The 17,739-nt window shown below is 35.4% G+C and overlaps 2 protein-coding genes across 7 annotated transcripts in view; one reads left to right on the plus strand and one right to left on the minus strand.

Moving 5' to 3' along the window:
* Positions 1–4,152, minus strand: part of Psn (presenilin) — a 19,419-nt gene extending 15,267 nt beyond the window's left edge. For 2 of the 3 annotated variants that reach the window (XM_085948427.1, XM_085948426.1), the window contains exons 1-2: positions 3,894–4,152; positions 1,234–1,448 (exon numbers count right to left, since the gene is read on the minus strand). In XM_085948427.1, the coding sequence (XP_085804553.1) occupies positions 1,234–1,448; positions 3,894–4,046 (368 nt within the window). In that variant the 5' untranslated portion in view covers positions 4,047–4,152. Of the gene's footprint in view, positions 1–1,233; positions 1,449–3,691; positions 3,797–3,893 lie in introns of those variants that run through there. The other variant, XM_085948428.1, reaches the window with a different exon arrangement.
* On the plus strand, positions 3,892–15,328 carry IFT54 (intraflagellar transport 54). Of its 4 annotated transcripts, XM_085948422.1 has the most exons (7): positions 4,078–4,101; positions 4,944–5,103; positions 5,500–5,617; positions 5,716–6,935; positions 7,405–7,572; positions 8,064–8,275; positions 14,992–15,328. In XM_085948422.1, exons 2-7 carry the CDS (start codon positions 4,969–4,971, stop codon positions 15,146–15,148), a joined length of 2,010 nt encoding a protein of 669 aa, XP_085804548.1. In that variant the 5' UTR covers positions 4,078–4,101; positions 4,944–4,968; the 3' UTR covers positions 15,149–15,328. The 4 variants fall into 4 exon arrangements, with proteins under 4 accessions (XP_085804550.1, XP_085804549.1, XP_085804551.1 ...); XM_085948424.1 differs by lacking the exon at positions 4,944–5,103 and having other exon boundaries at positions 3,892–4,245; XM_085948423.1 differs by lacking the exon at positions 4,944–5,103 and having other exon boundaries at positions 3,892–4,241.
* Positions 15,329–17,739: the final 2,411 nt, after the last annotated feature.

A 17,739-nucleotide genomic window follows, 5' to 3' on the forward strand; every position in this document is an offset into this window, starting at 1 on the left:
CCACTGGTTGTAACATATTACATCCATAAGTGGCAAGCCGAAATGTCTTGTTGTAAAATAAATAATAATGATAATTTGTAATATTAGGTTAAAAACAAATCTATTGAATTAAGTATACTACGTAATACTTGGGTAAAAGTCTGAGAAATTGCATATTGAATTATTCTGTAACATATTCAAGAAGACTTTTTAAATGTCATTCAAAATCTAATAAAAATGAAAAATACATAAAAATAAAAACTGCACATTATAACTGCAAGTTATAATTCACTCTATTTCAATGGAAAGGTTATATCAGTACCAGTGGCGAGGGGTGCAGGTGGGCTGTTAAGTTGCGAGATAAATAGTGCACACTAAACTTTGTTAGTCAAATGTATTTGTTTCCATTGAAGTAGGCATTGAAGTAGGGCTACAATGTGTAGATAGTGTTTGTTAGTTTTTAAAATTCAATTCAACCTTGACTAAAGTCATGGTAGATAATAGTCAAAAAATATTTGTTTATCTATAAAATAACTAAAATAATGCAATTAAATCATACATAACTTTGGATATTTCATAGATGGAATAATATTTTTATCTATTATAGTTTGGTTTAGGCAGGGCTTAACAATATGTGTAATACGTATTCTTAATCCAACGAAAACAAATAAGTATGAATGAAAAAGTGTGCATAATTTTGTCGTATCGCCCAAATTATACTAAAACTATTATGGTTTGGCTTGGGCAGGGTTTAATTCATTTTTAAAAACTAACCAACACCATCTGTAAATTGTCATCTTAGGTCAACAAAAACAAATATATATGACTAATAATGTTTAGTGTGAATTATTTATGGCAGATCTTAGCAGTCTACCTTTACCCTTCGCTACTAATCACTACAATTAATACACTCCCTACAGCAAGAGTCAAGAGAGAGCATCCAACTCTGTCTTTATCCGTATACATATTAATTATTTTAAAATTTATTCTGTCAATTCGAAGGTGAAACCTCTGTATAATCGCCTTTTTAATGTTTTTTCTTCTCTCCAGACCCATGACCAAGGGCCATGAGTCATCATCAATATGTACACAATCACGAATCCTAAAGTTTGATGAGGATAAAAAGCTGTAGGCTGTATGGCTTTGGTGCTTTTAAACTATACCTACATAATATAATAGAGAAAAAGAAGATTTTCTTCAACAATTTTAGGAAAATGATCAGTGATTGACTTTCACAAGAAAATTAATACTTACAAGTATGCATCTTTGGTGGTGTAAAATGTAGTTGAACTGAGAGTAGCGACGACGACTAGCATGCAGAGAGAGACGGGAACAAACAGTTTGATGACATGTTTCGCCCCGTATCTCAGTTCTTCTTCTTGTTCTTCGTAAGCCATGTCCCTCTCGTGCGGTCTCTCCACCCAGTCGGCGGAGCCCGGGCGGGCACATGCAGGCGGGGCGCTATCAGTCTGGAATTAATTGAATTACGCAACTATTAGACCAACACGTGTTAAAACCTGAAGACTATTTTAATATTGTATGTATTGAACAGAAGATTTAATCGGGACCAAACCATGGAACCATGAGAACTCCTTAAATACTGAGAAACCGGAACCCTTATTCTAAATCTTAAAAATCTTGGACCAGAACTACTTGAAAATGACAGGATTACGGAATGTTCTAAAAATTTTTTTTTGTAATATTGTCATTGAAGTGCATCTTTACATGTGATACATGAAAATTCTTGGGGAAAATTACGAAACACGCATGTTGCCAATTGCGCTATTTCAGCCATCTGGTGACGGTCTGAGTGATCTGAATCTGAGTGACAATTTACATTTATATAATATAGAAGTGGAACAATTATACACAATAAAACACAAACCAATAAATTAATAATTACTTATCAATTTTTAAAAGTATTAAATTTTGTACTAAATTTGACATTAGTTTGCTAAAACTGCTACAACTTTTATATTATAATAATTAGTTTAATGTTTAATTAAATTTTTTTTTTTTATTATTAGGTATTAAAATACTTAAATTTGAATTTATCTTTTTAAATATGTAGGAAACTTTGTAGGGTTTTAACTAACTGGGTGATGAATGTTGATGTTCTCAATAGAATAGGAAAGGTTAAAGTTCTGCATAGTATCAAAACCAAAAAACTACAGTACTTCATCCACATTATGAGAGGACAAAATTAATGTATAGGAATCACTCAGGAGGAACTTGTCAATAGTAAATGTAGCAGAAGACAATTGCTTAAGAACCTTCATGATTGATACGAGGGCAGCTCCACTTAACTGTTTCGTGTAGCTGTAGCAGATGATAAGGCAAACATCGCCCTGCTGGTGTACCAACCTCCATTAGGAGATGGCACGATAAGAAGATACTATGTGGTTGCTACTAATAATCTACATGTCGGAGAATTGAGAGCCAAACAAAAAGTATCGGTAAAATGCTGCAGATGCCTGCATGAGATTTTATAACTTTATTTTTAGACTAAACCAAACCTAACCTAACATAACCTAACCTACCCCAACCTAATATAATCTTTGTTTGTGATAATGATGCATCAAAATGTATGAAAATTTCTAATTTAAAATTAACAATTATTGGATCGAAAAGCATCTGCGCCGACAGAAAAAGGTATTTAATATAATAATTGTCGACATGGAATACACTGTTTTAAAAAATATGTATAAAAGCTCACGCGGGCATCTGCGGCACAATTACCAACATATCAATTCAATAGCCTGTGATCACAGCACTCATTTTTTATGACTATTATACAAAATATTATTGAATCCAATGTAATGTTTTAAAACGTTTTATACTAGACTGCGGCAAGTTTAACGTGACACGTGGCCGTTTCAAAAACTAACAATACCGACAATCCTTTCATAATATATCGCAGCGCCACGACGACGGCCATGACACTTCAACTTATAATTTTCGCACTCTAATATGGTTGAATATCTATAAATCGTAGTAAAAATATCTTGAAAAAAACAATAATAACAAATTATAAATTGTGTTGATACCTAGTAGGTACTTACTGAATTTACAAAAAATTGAACATTGGGTTTTTTAGTACACGTCGGTAATGGGGAAGCCAGAGGCAAACACATTTTGAAAATAGCCAATATACTGGATTATTTTTTAGGTTGGGTTATTTTAGGTTAGGTTTTCATTCTTGAATTTTGCCAAAATTGGCCATGACAATTAGCGCGGTTCTGGCCTGGCTTCCCCATAACCAACTTGTACCGGTTTTTTTATTGAAAAAAGCTTTCACCTAAGAATTATAAGTTTAAATCAGCATCTAATGCAAAATAAAGGTCATGAACATTAAGTCGGAGGGCCCAAATAACTAATTATTTTACATTTAATTATTTACTTACTGCAAATTTAAAAAATGGAAGCAATAAGTTTTTTTTCCGACCATGTCCGATCCTAATAGGATCATATGGGCCTCCACAGAGTAGAGGTTTGTATTTTTTTGTTTTTTACGAGAAACGGATGTCAGCCACTTGCTCAACCTATTAGGTCCATACCCTGACTCACACACAAATTGAAAAACAATGTGTACTTGCCAGACCCAGGATTCGAACCCATGGCGTGACACCCAACGCTTAAGCCGCGCGGCCACCGTGGGTGTGAGCAATAAGTTTTAATACAATATTAAACAGTATGTATTATTTCGACTTACGTCTATGTTTCCAAGAGGTTAGTCGATATAATCGGAAATTCCGCCCACTTTTCTACAAAAGAAAATTGCCTCCCAAACACGTATTTTCCTCTCAAGTGTTGCAGTATTTAACACCAACATTTGCGTTACGTCCCGTTTGTTACAGATAAATGTTGACCGCAGATGTCAAAGGCTATCTGTTGATAAGAAATTGTGTACTCACTCCGTAGGTGCTGAGCTCCGGGTCGGATCTGCCGCGGCGCTTGCGGGCGTTCCTCTCGGACACGTCCCTGTCCGGGCGCGATTCACCGACGTGGGCATCCATTAGAGCGGTGGATTCAGTTGCGGAGTCGGTATCACTTTCCTCTCGCGACATTCATTTGCAAAATTTGTATCGATAGACTGTAAAAGCACAACGCACCACTCAATTTGTAAGCGGTTTGACAGCTATTATTTGGCCATCGACCTACTATGTTATCTATGCTACTCTTTAGTCTGCTAGTGCAATGTGTCATGTTTTGTCTATGGTAAAAGGATGTTAAATTAAAACAACAGTCTAAAATAAAATTAGGTAGGTAGGTATACTATTATAATTTAAAAAATCTTAACAACATAAAATTATTAACAACTAACCAATTTATATCTGTAATATTTAGTAATTTAATAATCCATAAATCATGATAGTCCTATCTACATTCTCGATCTATTTTGTAGATAGGCAGGTAGGTATGTCTTCACATATTTTCAACTAATGTTTATGTTATAAAATAGTATCTCACATCATAATTCTCTTGAGAATGGCCTCTTCAATGACACCAAAACATCGAGGAAAGAATGAGACATCCAGTGATTCTCGGTGACATCCTAAAAACCAAACGCGATAACAAACAAACGATAAACCATATTTTATAAACAACTTAATAATAAATGTAACGATTTTTGTGATAAAAATAATGGATCTATAAAATACTTTTATGATTTTCAATTAGGTATATACGCACTATTTTTGTGAATTTGGACTATATTTTTAATTTGACCTTTCTTCCATTACAAAAAAATAATATATTGAATAGCAGCTAGGTACATTGAGCTGAGTAGGTACATCTAAATTTTTCGATCAAAATAACTTTCTGTCTCTATTAATAGTCAATTTCAATTAAATTCAGCTGAGTCAACTAAATACACAGTATTGTATGGCATGTCGTAGCCATAGCAACGCATAATGTAAACATTGCAAATAATAAACTATTTCATTCAATGAAGCATGTTCTAGATAGAAAAATACCTTTGTCCAAATAATGTCTGACAATATGAGTGTAGAAATCATAAAATCTACCCAAGAAAGTTTAGGAAAATTTGTCAAAAAGCCGCCATTATCTGAAAAACTTTTAAGAAAACCACCATTCAGGTTTCTTCATGATATTGTGACTGCGGTAAGAAAGTATAAAACAATAAGAATATCTTTTTGCACTTTTCTTATCATTTTGATATTTTTATAGTTAATTTATGTTTTTTAAACAGTTAATTAACGAATCAATATAATATTAAAACGATTACAGTAAAATGCTTGATTTAAATTTTTTATACTTAATAGTATTATACACATTCAAATTTATTTATTCGGCGACTAGTCTTATATCGGCTCAACTACTTAACTGCCAATTTGTATAACTTTAATATAGATAGGTAGGTATCACTATTTAATACCACGTCTATTCAATATGAATTTTAGTCAAAGTAGTATATTTTGCAATTTGTCCTTTAACCAAGAATTACCTCAGAAAAGTATTGAACATAACTAATACCTACACAATATTATGAAATTCCAGATAATCAAAAATACAGGATTTTTCGACGAACTATTTACTGAAGATGAATTAATATCAGAGAATGTTAAGGACCGCGAGAAGAAAATTGCTTTCTTGCAGAAAGTAATAGAGGTAGTCAGTAAGTAGCAATTCACTTTGTAACTATTTATTAAAATTATTATTATTAAGGTATGTAGGTACCATTTAACAGAAAAATCATGAATTTAACATTTCCAGATATGGTTACAAATTCATCACTGACCGTGAGGCCCTCAAAAATAATCGCAGGGCAAGAGCCGGAAAAAACAAATGAACTGTTGCAACAAATTGGAAAAGCGCTTCAACAAAATCTCAGCAGTAAAGAGGCCGTGTTGATTATAAAAGATAAAAGCGGGAAAACGATTGTGTCTTCTCGGAAAATTAAAAATACAGAAAACAGTAAAACTAGCAGCAAAAGTACTTTAAACGTCAAGCAAGAGAGACCTCGCAGAGAAGTTGCTAATCCTAAACGAGATAAAAGCCCTAAGGAGAAATCGAAAACTAAGACAGACCCAAAAGATAAGAAATCAAACCCTATTAAAAAAGGTGAATTAGCAAAAAAAGAAAAGAAAGGGGATTTAGATTCATTGCATAATAAATCAAAAACCTTGCCGACTAAAAGAAATGATAAAAATAATAGTAGTAGAGAAAATGACCCGGTAGCCACAGTCGACTTTCAAACTGACGAAATTAAGATTGAGACGGAAATACCTGAAAATGAAAACAATTTAAAAAGTAATATTAATTCAGCAGAAACAGGCAACGTAGAGAAGACGACAAATATGATTACTGCAGATTCTTTAGAAAGAACTTTGGGTCCAATTGATTCCGTTGCTGATGATGTAAGTTTAGGTAATGATTCCAACAAAATCGATGACATCGCGGAAGATGCGTCACAAATTGATCCAGAAATAAAACAAGAGATTCAGGAACGGCAGGAAATTATAATTACCGACAGTGAAAAGAATGAAGTAGATTCCGAAACAAAACAAGATAATATTGAACAGGTTACGGGCCTTGTGCCAAATGAAAGTTTGGCTAATGGAATTGGTGAAAAAAAATTCATACCGAATCTTATTATTCCTGATAAAAAAGAGGAGAAGGTCAATGACAGAGCGGTCCGGTCCGGAAGGAAAATTGAAAGGGTGGAGATTTTGAAGAAATCCAAAAGCGCGGAGAAGAAAAGTGATGATGAAAGTATTGACCAAAAATTATCTAGATCTTCAAATGACTCCGAGAGCATCAGAAGTGCGAAATCAAGAAATCTATTACGTCCTCCGAGTGTGAGACCATCTTCCGCTAGACCGGGAGCTCCACGCTTAAGAGAGCGAGCGACAGATGTCATCATCAAGACTGCAGAGCCGACAACCGTCGGTAAAGTTAATGTAATCATAGAAAACTATGATAATCAACAAGAGGTATGATTTAATAATTCCTTTTTCTTTACTTCTTATTTTTTGATACCATGGTGCATTTCGAAGAATCTCGGTCACTCTCCTGTTTTCACAAGTTAGGCTAGCGTCCTGTAGGTCTGCCGTATGCACCATGTGGATGATATTTAGTAGTCTTAGATAATACCAGAGTCCAGATGGCTTGAAGAATAGGTAGGCCAAGTTGAGACTCTGTCAAGGCATCCGTTGCATCTTCAGATATGACGAGAATCTGCATGGTCTAACTCTAACACTTTTGTCTCCTCGATAGTACTTATACGGTTTATTAATTCGAACACGCTGCTCTTTCAATCAACATGTGCGCTTAGATCCAAGGACCCAATATGTTGAGCGAAATCATCCATCCAGGAAATAATATAATGGTAGTTTAATATTTTATGGGAGATTATTTCAATTTTATATCACAATACTTCTGATGGTGTTTGAAATGTTTCAGCATGACGAGGAGAGTCTAGTAGTGATCCAGGACACCTTGGAAACGAACGTGGTCGAGGCAAACACTTTTAACTCGGAGGAGATCAGCAGTGGGCACGGTCACCTTGTTCAACAAATCCTAGACACCCAGAAGAAATTAGTCCACGATGATAACGCTAAAACTGAAATTGTGAGTAACATGTTTCTGAACTTACTAATTGGTTGACTTAACTACCGCATGAATGTATTTATAGAACAGTTCCACAACTTACCCATCAATGTAGTCAAAAAGGCTTGTTGATGTAACTGCACAGCAGAAGGTCCATGTTTGTCGAATCCGTTGAAAGTGCCGGCCAATTAAAATCTTCGTATATCGAGATTATGCCATTTGTAAAAACTTCCGTCAATATTATGTCATTATATGTTTTAATTTTAAGGTCAGAATTGACAAAATTGTGACAGCCAATGGCTGGAATAGAGCAATCGACAATGTTTGTGCTTGTTAATTGAAAGTTCTCTGGATTAATCTCGCCTGCTACCTTTATTTTACCTATGGCTTGAGAAAATCATGACAATTTTTCATCACAGCTCAGCGGGATTCACTCTTCAGGAAATTTTCATGATTTTAGTGTAAAAAAGTTTCACTTTAGCAAATAGGTATCACTATTTAATTTATTATAGGAATGGGAATATGGTGCCAGGAGAGAAAGAGAAGCCCTCTACAAAGAAGTGGACAGCATCAAGGTGGGGCTTCAATCTCTTTCGAGGGCGGCCAATCCGATCGGCGTGCTCATGGATCACGTACAAGAAGACGTCGAGGTGATGAGGCAAGAGCTGATGCTCTGGAGGGACTCCTACCAGAATTCAGCTACGGCACTGACTTATCAGCAAGGGTAATCACGTTCACAAAATTACTTACATATTATTCTCAAAGATGTTCCTTCTATGAAGATAGAGATTATATTTAGGTATTATAAAACTGGTTGAAAAGACGGTTACCAGAGTTGATTAGACTTAGATTATCTGTAAGCCATTTCATATTGCAGATTCATTCGTATTAATTTCACCCATGGAATCTGCCCAGACCACCTTGCGATTAAATTGCATATCAGTGTTAGCTAGGGAATCCAATCCAATCCAAAATTTTGATCCCGGGATTTCGGGATTACAATTTGACAATCCCGGGATTCTGGGATTGGCATTTTTTTCCATTGTTAATATAAAATTTTTATACTTACTAATAACATTGATAAAATCGGTCAAAAATAAATCTAGTATAATTTATACTATTAAAGACATTTATTGTTAATATTGTATACGTTAAATCTTGGAAATACATAAGTTTAATGGATTAAATAATATTGTAATATTGATAATAATGTGAATTTAATATGAGATTGCTGTTTCTGATAGTAAAGACTTGATGAACGGGTTAGCGAGATTTAAAATAGTAAAGCAAATCATGGTGTACTTATGGCCTTTCTACTTCATAAATCTAATTAGTCAGCCAAATATGAAACTGCCGTAAAACGTTTGAGATCATGCTGAAATTACTTTGTTAATAGTGCGAAGCATTGTTTTTTCCAATCTTTCTCATTTTTATTAATTTACTAGCTGACCCGGCGAACTTCGTACCGCCTCAGAATCAATAATCTTGTGTTAACTTATTAGCTGAATTAAATTCATTTTTTTATTAAGTTAAAATAAATATTCAAAATGAATTAAGTTCAATAAATGTGTCAAAATGAAATCAAAATGAAATGGATTACATAGTTTTGGTTGGTTCAGATTTCGAAGCATGATGACTACAGAGCCAACCTTCAGTTGTAAATTGTGCGGTGGCAAGCCAGGAAGATCCAATGAGTTTAAAAATTCAGTTGGCTAGTTGGTTGCTTCGTCTTCGTTTGTTAGTGCAAGAACGTAGTGGTCGCGCGGGGGTGGCGCGCCGGCATCTTGCGAAACTCAAACGTATAACCGTGTGTAAAATGTTCGTAGACAGTGTCTTTTTTCGGGCATAATACACATGGCTATACGTTTGAGTTTCGCAAGACGCCGCCGCACCGCGCCCGCAAATTACTACGGCCGAGCACTTACACAGTCGATAGATTTGAAGGAATGCAGTAGACCAACGATTTCATTTTGAATTGTGAAGTTTAAGTGATCCACATCTTTGTTCTTTGCCGCAAGAATTGCTCGTTCACTCAACCAATTGTTGACACGAAATTGCAAAAATTCAGCGGAAACGAAATCAATCCGTTCGATTCGTCGACAGGAACACGGCCGTTACCGATAGTCAAAAATTGCTTAGAGAAATCTTCGGCAGATGGATCGCTTAGCAATGTAACTCGCATGTTTGTCGTCAGCTGAAGGTTCTTCACATAACGCCACAGAGTCAATGATTTGAGGCAATCATTTATTTCATAGGCAGCAGTCGATCTTGGAATGACTGGTAGTGTTTGGCGGAAATCGCCAGATAGTAGAATCATTGCGCCTCCAAAACATCTCTCACAATACGCGTTTGTGCGCCATTCTACATTCATCCCAGGTGATGATTTTACTTGCTACTAAAACTTTGGCCATTGCTGAATGTTTCGCAATATTGCATATCGGTTTTTCAGTTGTTTGAAGGTTTAACGGCATTTTCAACGCTGAATGAGCCATTCGGCATCCTTTTAGCAACGTGGCCGCTATCCCGGAAGAAGCAACTGCTACAGCAACTTCGGATCTCGCACGAATAGTGGCCAAAATCAATGACATGAGGAATATCTTCCCAGTTCCACTGGGCGCATCGAGGAAAAATAAGCCACCATTTCCATCATCAATTGCCTTCATTAACGTATCGTGCACTACCTTCTGTTGGGGGTTCAATTGGTACATTCGTTCGAACTAATTAGTTCAATGCATCTCGATCATTTTCACGTTCACGTTCCAATTCTAGATTGAAAGCGTAATTCACTCCACGATGTGGCATTGGCATTCCTAACTTGACTAACAAACTGCCGCACATGAGGTAACAAATGTCTTCGATCAAAAGGAAAACCTGGTTATGTATCTCCTTATTCATCTCGAGATCAGGATTCCCTGAAATGACACGAATTCTATATAAAATGTCTTTTGACATGTCATCCTTGTAGTTGTTCTACAGTTTAGGTGGATTCGATGGGGAGCATGTCGAAATAATGATAGCAAATAATGTGCGTATCTGACTTGGAGATGCAGAAACAAATACTTTAGCGATTGTCATGTCCCAATGAGTATCATTTTCAAGCAAATTGAGCTTTTGACATGCAGCATGAAATGTTGGGCACACTACACCATTGACAGTTCGAAGTGATTCAAATGATGTCGGCCCACGAACATTTACCAGCAACAACCGCAAGTAGAATCATTCGCCATTCTTCGGATGAACTGTGTAAATGCGACCAAGAGCATTAGTAGAATGCACATCCGGATGATCAGGAACCGCATCGCCTTGCTTCCGACGTTGAAATTTCTTCGATGAAGCATTCCAAGTGTAATAACGTGGCATCTCAGAGTAGAACAACGTTCGTGCAAACCGATCGGTTTGGCAAATCAAAAAGAAATTGGTCAATGTTGGCGCTGGAGATATTTCAACACGTTGAGCAACATTCGATGCGTTGAAATAAACTTGTTGACCATTCTCCAGATGCACCGCCAAATGTACAGCAGTGGGATGACGTTCATGAATGGGGAATGAGAGAATACGCCAAATCGCTTCATTGCAGCTCACATATCGACCAACTTGATAGTGCGTAATTTCATCATTGGTATTGGGAGTTTGAACGCCAAAAACTACAATATCGCTGCCTTTGGTGACATATTTTCAGATGTATTTGATGGACTTCACTGAATTGCAAAACTCCACGTTGCAATGCGCCTTGAATGTTTTGAAAAAAAGTGGCGAATACGGAACAATCCAAGTGTTGTCGACCACGATATCGTTTCACTTCATTTTCGTTGTGATAGTTCTACCGTTATCATTGGGTGATCGACGCCGATACAGTGGATAACCATCATTGGCAGTGATAGTCTCCGCCGTTAAACTTCATGGATAACGCTTGGAACACTTGCAGTCGACCATGCACGGTGATTGGGGGTTGATGGCGCCACACTGTCCATGAATCATGTAAGTAATTACAACATCATGCAGGTATGGATCGGTTTCGGGATCAGGAATCTCGGCACATATGATGTCATCTTTTTGGTCTGGTCGAATTCTTTCGACTAACCAAATAAAAATGTGTGCATGCGGCAAGCTTCGTTTTTGTCATTCAATCGAATACATCCAGCATCGAGTTTCCCAAAGACGCGATGCTTAACAATGTAGTTCATCAACGACAGGATTTTTTGTTTGAAGACACGTGCGGTGATGTCGTGCCGATCACTTGATGTTTGTCCGGGGAGTAGCAGTTGAACAATTTCTATTCATTTCGGATTTCATGTAAAGGTGATGAATAGATCTGGACGACCGTAATGACGAACATATGTCATTGCATCTTGCGCATATTCATGCATATGACGCGGGCTGCCAATGTACATCGCCGATAGATTAGTCAATCGACCAACATTAGCTGCATCTCCTTTGGTGCTGATTGCATCGCGTAAATGAATATACTCCTCCGATCGCAGCTTGGCTTAGTTCAACCGAATGAAAGTGAGGCGCTCCGTCTCGATTTTAAGCAATCGACGAAATCGCAGCAAATAGTTGTCAGCATTTTGACGAATCATCAAATGATAAACACTGGAAAATTAATCACATAATTCAAAATTACATAATGAAGCAGTTATCCATGCACACACAATCACAAATTTGATAACCTCACAAAGTGAACATCTTCGAAGGCAACTTACCGTTTGAAAATCACGATCGAAATAGCTATTTGCGCACCTAGCTGGTAATCGGCTCGATTATTCACGTAGATCGATTGTCGAATGAAGTTCGAAGGATGGATTTTGAAATTGGTAGGTAAATAATGAGCAATACCAGCAATGAGATCATGTAATTTTATCCTTGGCTTTATTTTTGGACGCTGTCGAAGAAGTAAAAAAGATTCAGGTAGGACAACTTCCTCCAAAATTCGCCGGAGTATACAACAAAGTCTTTCGGGATTATCTGAGGCTGAACTGAATCAACTGTCAAAGGATACATAATTCACACAACGCCTTTCATTTGTTTGTTTGTTTCTTGTTTATTCTTTCTGTCATGTATCAGAGAAGGCGTTGTATATGGATTTAAATTTTTTGTGATTTTCTTTTATTTTCAAATGCGCGAGGCTCATTGTTCAAAATGTCAAAATGTATGAGAAAATTAATTTTATTCATAATTTTCTTTTCCGTGAATTTTTCCGATGTTTTATTAGTTATTTTGCTATTCGGGGCTGAGACAAATCCAACAAATCAAAGATCGTAAAAATCGGTCCAGCCGTTCTCGAGTTATAAATGGTGTAACTAACCCGACTTTCTTTTATATATATAGATGTGAAAAAATAAAATGAATCAGCAACTTACACATGGGTATAAATCAAACTTCATTCAAACTCAGTTTATTTCTAATGTAGTTATTTGTTATTAAAAGTATTTTTTCTGTTATATTTTCGTTTTTATTTTATTTTCCATAAAAATTGATAATAAAATCAATCCCGAATGTTTCGGGATTATGTTTATCAATCCCGGGATTCATAGGTATCGAAAATAGCTCGGGATCCCGGGATTGGAATCCCTAGTGTTAGCATAAACCTAAAAGAAGTTTTTTATATACATACAATGAATCATCAACGTTTAAATGAACAATTGAGGTGCTGAGGAATACTTAGTGAAGTTGAGTAACATTTTGCAAATGAGATCTACTATTCGAAAAAAATATGGATATTTCTATGGTTTAGTGTTTGAAGAAGGACACGTCAAGCCAAAACATTCAATTTATATGACAACAGTAGCTCTGAAAATAATAACTACATATTTTGATGGGATACACTCCCAACACATTGTTTTTCAATTTGTGTATGAGTCAGAGAATGAACCTAATAGGTTGAGCAAGCGGCTGACATCCATTTCTCGTAAAAACAAAATCTGTTAATACTGGGATCAGAGATGGCCGAAAAAACACTCCCAATCTTGGGAATAAATCTTTTCATACTAACCAGTTTATATACTACCTAATATGTTTGAATCCTGTTTCATGCATAATGGATGTAGTTTGTGGTGAACTATTTTTTAAATTATATCACTTTTGGTCACTTGTATTCGTTTAACTAGTGCTGAAGCACCTCAATTGCATAAAATAGCACGTAAGTAAGTAACCAAAGGAATATAATATCAACTATAATGCATGCCAACACGGCGAATATTAATTTTTCTATAGTTGCCAATTCAACCATACATAAAATGATCTGGAACTGCTCTTTTACTTTACTCCAGAATGTGTTTATGGTGAAAATGGTAGGTTATAGAAAAAATAATAGTTTCTGTGTTGAATGCTTTCTTTTATCAGTTTAAATTGCTTCAAATGAAACTGCAATGTGAAATATTATGCAGCTAATTTCATCATTACCTTATCCCCCCGTTTCCAGCTTCACCTTCAATATAACGGGTGTTGTGTTTGCTTAGATACAACTTACGAAAGGGTTAACTGTCAAACCGAGGTGTGATACTGCGCTCACTTTTTAACATTGATCAGTATAGTCTGGTAAATCATCATGAATAGAGTCACGCTTGAACAGCGCTACCAAACTCTTCAAAAATCAGTAGTCGATTCGCACAACTTATAGATGACTTCGTGATTTTTATTGTGCACATAATCGTCCATCTAAGTAAGCCATCCGTCGAACTGCGGCTTGATTTTGCAACACATAAGCTTTAAATGATGCAATAACACCAATACGTCGAAGGAATGTGCATACAGAATGCCGCTGTAAATGAAAGTTTGGAAGAAAAGAATTTATCGATTCGTCGTCGGTCTCATTCGGTCATTGGGGCTCTGTCCGTTCACTACGTAGCAAATTTTGTACAAAGATCTCGGCTTACACCCGTATAAGATTCAGCTGGTGCAGTAATTAAAGCCAAGAGACCATCATACAAATCATTCTTTTCGCCGATTGGGCTTTAGAGCGGTTGGAAACTGACCCATTGTCTTGGTGCAAAATTTCGTTTAGCAATGACTCATTTTTGGCTTAACGGGTTTGTTAATAACCAAAATTGCCATATATGAAGTGAGACCAATCCAGAAGAGACTCTACTGACTCCAGTAATGGATTTTTGTGGATGTAAAACCATAAAAATGCACTGTTTGGTGCTGTTTACACGGTGGTCTTATTACAATTATTTTTTATTATTTTGCAGTATTTTTTTACAATTTTAAGTTCTATCAGGCTTAAAAAAACACCTTTTTAAGCAAGGACGATTGCTTTTCAACATCCATAGTTAAAATACGTAGAAAGGTTAATAAAGCATTAATACAATCGATAGAGTATTTGATGGAATTTAAATTATCTTTGATCGAAGTCTTGGATCAACCAAAGATTAATAATAATATGTAAATGCAAAATGATAATGGATGTTTCATATTGGTGTTTTTGATTTTATTTCTCAGTTTGACAGAACAAGAGGTGCAGGTCCTGTTGCAGAAATTAAAACAACTGGACGTCAGCATTCTGGAGCAGACTGATCAGATACACACTGTCAAATTAAGCATACATAGGAATTCCGTAAGGATCAAGAAACTGATTGACGGAGATGACCACAAATAATTTATCCAAATATAGTATTATTACAAGGTTTATGATCAATTAATAATTTAACAGCAAGCCGCAACGGAGTGTTACTATTAGGTAGTTCCATATCATTAATAAATTTTCCACAAGTGCAATTTTATATATAAGTATGAGTAGAGTTGTTTTTAAATTTTATTTATTAAAAAAAATCATTATATTTTGTTGAGAATTTATTTTTGTACAGTAGAACCTTAAGTCTTCGGATTATCCAGATCGGCTCATAATTGTCAAAAAATATGTGGTTGATGAATAGCGAATATTAGATAGGATAAAGATTGCATGCTAAGCTTTCAGAACAGACGCTAAGGTGGATACTGGATTTATGGTGAAACTTGTTTCGAGCACATGCTACTATTTCTCAATCTAGCCTGGCCAATGTATAGTATCACATTCTAATATGAGGAAGGGGTCTGATACAATATGACCAACGGTTGGGGGTGGGGGGGTTAGTAGAAAGTGTAACATCACAAAATTGACAAAAAATACAAATTTTGTGGACAATAAAATATTCCATGATAACATTATACTGAAATCAAATATATTCAATATATTATTTTGATATGAATGAGGGTGGAATAGAAAATATAAAATAATTTAGAGAACGAGGTTAAAGATTTTTTGACAAAATGTTAACATGGAGAAGGGGGGGAGGGTGAAAATTCGTGACATAATTTATGGAAACCCTTTACAACATATCTATCAAACGTTAGCACAATCTGTAAAGACGCACGGAGATTGGTGAGTGATAGGGGGATACCGCGCCAAAGAAGTGGGACCACTATGAGTAATAAAAACATATATAATTTAATGTTTCTATATTTATTCAAACACAATATGTATATACAAATAATTAAATAAAATTCTTATTTTGGTAAATTATGTAATAATATGTAAACATTGATTAATTAATAAAAATCAATGCAGAAACTAATTATAAAAACATACAGTTCATTTATTACAAAACGAGTCCAGACGACACGTGATTGGGCCACATTATGTATTTGTAGATCTAGTCACTAGTGGATGATGCGATCGGAGGAATTACACTTCATTGAGAACTCTTTCAAATGAATCAGGATCTATTTCGGCTACCGAAATTCATATTGCACCTTATACCACATGTTACACGGATTAAAAAAAATGGGCAAACATGCAAAACATGATGCAAAACAATAAAGTCATGAACACGTGCATCATAAAATTTGACAAACGATACATGATTTGTCTAAAGAGCTTTCTCAGTCAAACTAGGATTGAACATACTACTTCAAATTCGGCCCCTTAGGGTCAAAGAACGTATCTCATTTTCTCTACTTTACAGGAACCCTCGAATACAAGTAAATTTAGATTTTGTATTGAACTATCTTTTATCAGTCGAATTTTTTGATGTCTCTTGGACACTGTAATTCGTTAATATATGTCTAGTACCATACATAACTCAAAATTGCTAACAATTGAGTTACATTTCTTTGACCCTACCTACGGGATCGAATTTGTCCTAATAAAGAATGCATTAAATTATTTTTTCTCAATTCACGAGTATTCAGTTGAATTACTACTAGTTAATTTCATCGTCATTAGATAAAAAGCAGGTGGCTCAATTGGTAAAGAACATTGGCTGGAATCTGATAAAAATGTTGTATTTATTTCAAGATTTTTTTAAAATATGGTTAATAAAGAATGCATTTATTTTTTTAAATAAAATGTAACATTAAAAAACTTTCCGATGGATGTTGTATTTTTTTTTTCCGACCATATCCGATCCTAATAGGATCATATGGGCCTCCACAGAGTAGAGGTTTGTATTAACAGATTTTGTTTTTTACGAGAAATGGATGTCAGCCACTTGCTCAACCTGTTAGGTCCATACCCTGACTCACACACAAATTGAAAAACAATATGTGTACTTGCCAGGCCCAGGATTCGAACCTGAGACCCACGGCGTGATAGTCCGACGTTTAAGCCGCCCGGCCACCGTGGGTGTCAGGATGTTGTATGGAAGTAGATAATTCTTACTGCGACATTTTATTTTACAGCCAACTTTCCATGAATATAATATTATCTGGGCCATAAAGCGAGATATTATAATTATATTTAATTCAAAGATTTTACCAAAACTTGTCATCATTTGTGACTTGATGTACAAAAGCACAATATAGTCCAATTTGAAGTAACTCTTACAACTTATAAATATGAGAAATTTTCAAGGAATACTGAGGATTATTCACTAATGAGATACTACTGTCTTAATATACAATACAATTTAATCATTAATAAGTCCCGTATAAACCTGTCTTAAAATGCATGTTGTCCTGGCGAAACAAAATAAATCTATGTACACAATTCGTATTAGGTACGAAAAAGTAAGTGTATTTGCCAAGAGGCTGACCTAATTAATGGTGTTTGAAGTTATGGCTATTCGAGAGTCATGGCTCGAATAGCACGCTCTCATACTTATTCACACAAATGACTTGTTTGATTGAAAATATGCAACTACCGGTGACAAAGACTATCTAAGGTAAATGATTCATAGTCGAAAAAAACAGTTTGTCAAGTTATATTCACGA

This window comes from Rhyacophila brunnea, unplaced genomic scaffold (genome assembly GCF_057557595.1).
Source record: "Rhyacophila brunnea isolate RB1 unplaced genomic scaffold, BYU_Rbru_1.0 scaffold_20, whole genome shotgun sequence".
Classification (NCBI taxonomy): Eukaryota; Metazoa; Arthropoda; class Insecta; order Trichoptera; family Rhyacophilidae; genus Rhyacophila; species Rhyacophila brunnea.

Bases quoted from the DNA above. Each gene is read 5' to 3' on its own strand.
- IFT54 (XM_085948422.1), top strand. From the start codon at position 4,969: ATGTCTGACAATATGAGTGTAGAAATCATAAAATCTACCCAAGAAAGT. The intron at 6,936-7,404 runs GTATGATTTAAT...GAAATGTTTCAG, and splicing joins ACTATGATAATCAACAAGAG to CATGACGAGGAGAGTCTAGT. The intron at 8,276-14,991 runs GTAATCACGTTC...TTTATTTCTCAG, and splicing joins GCACTGACTTATCAGCAAGG to TTTGACAGAACAAGAGGTGC.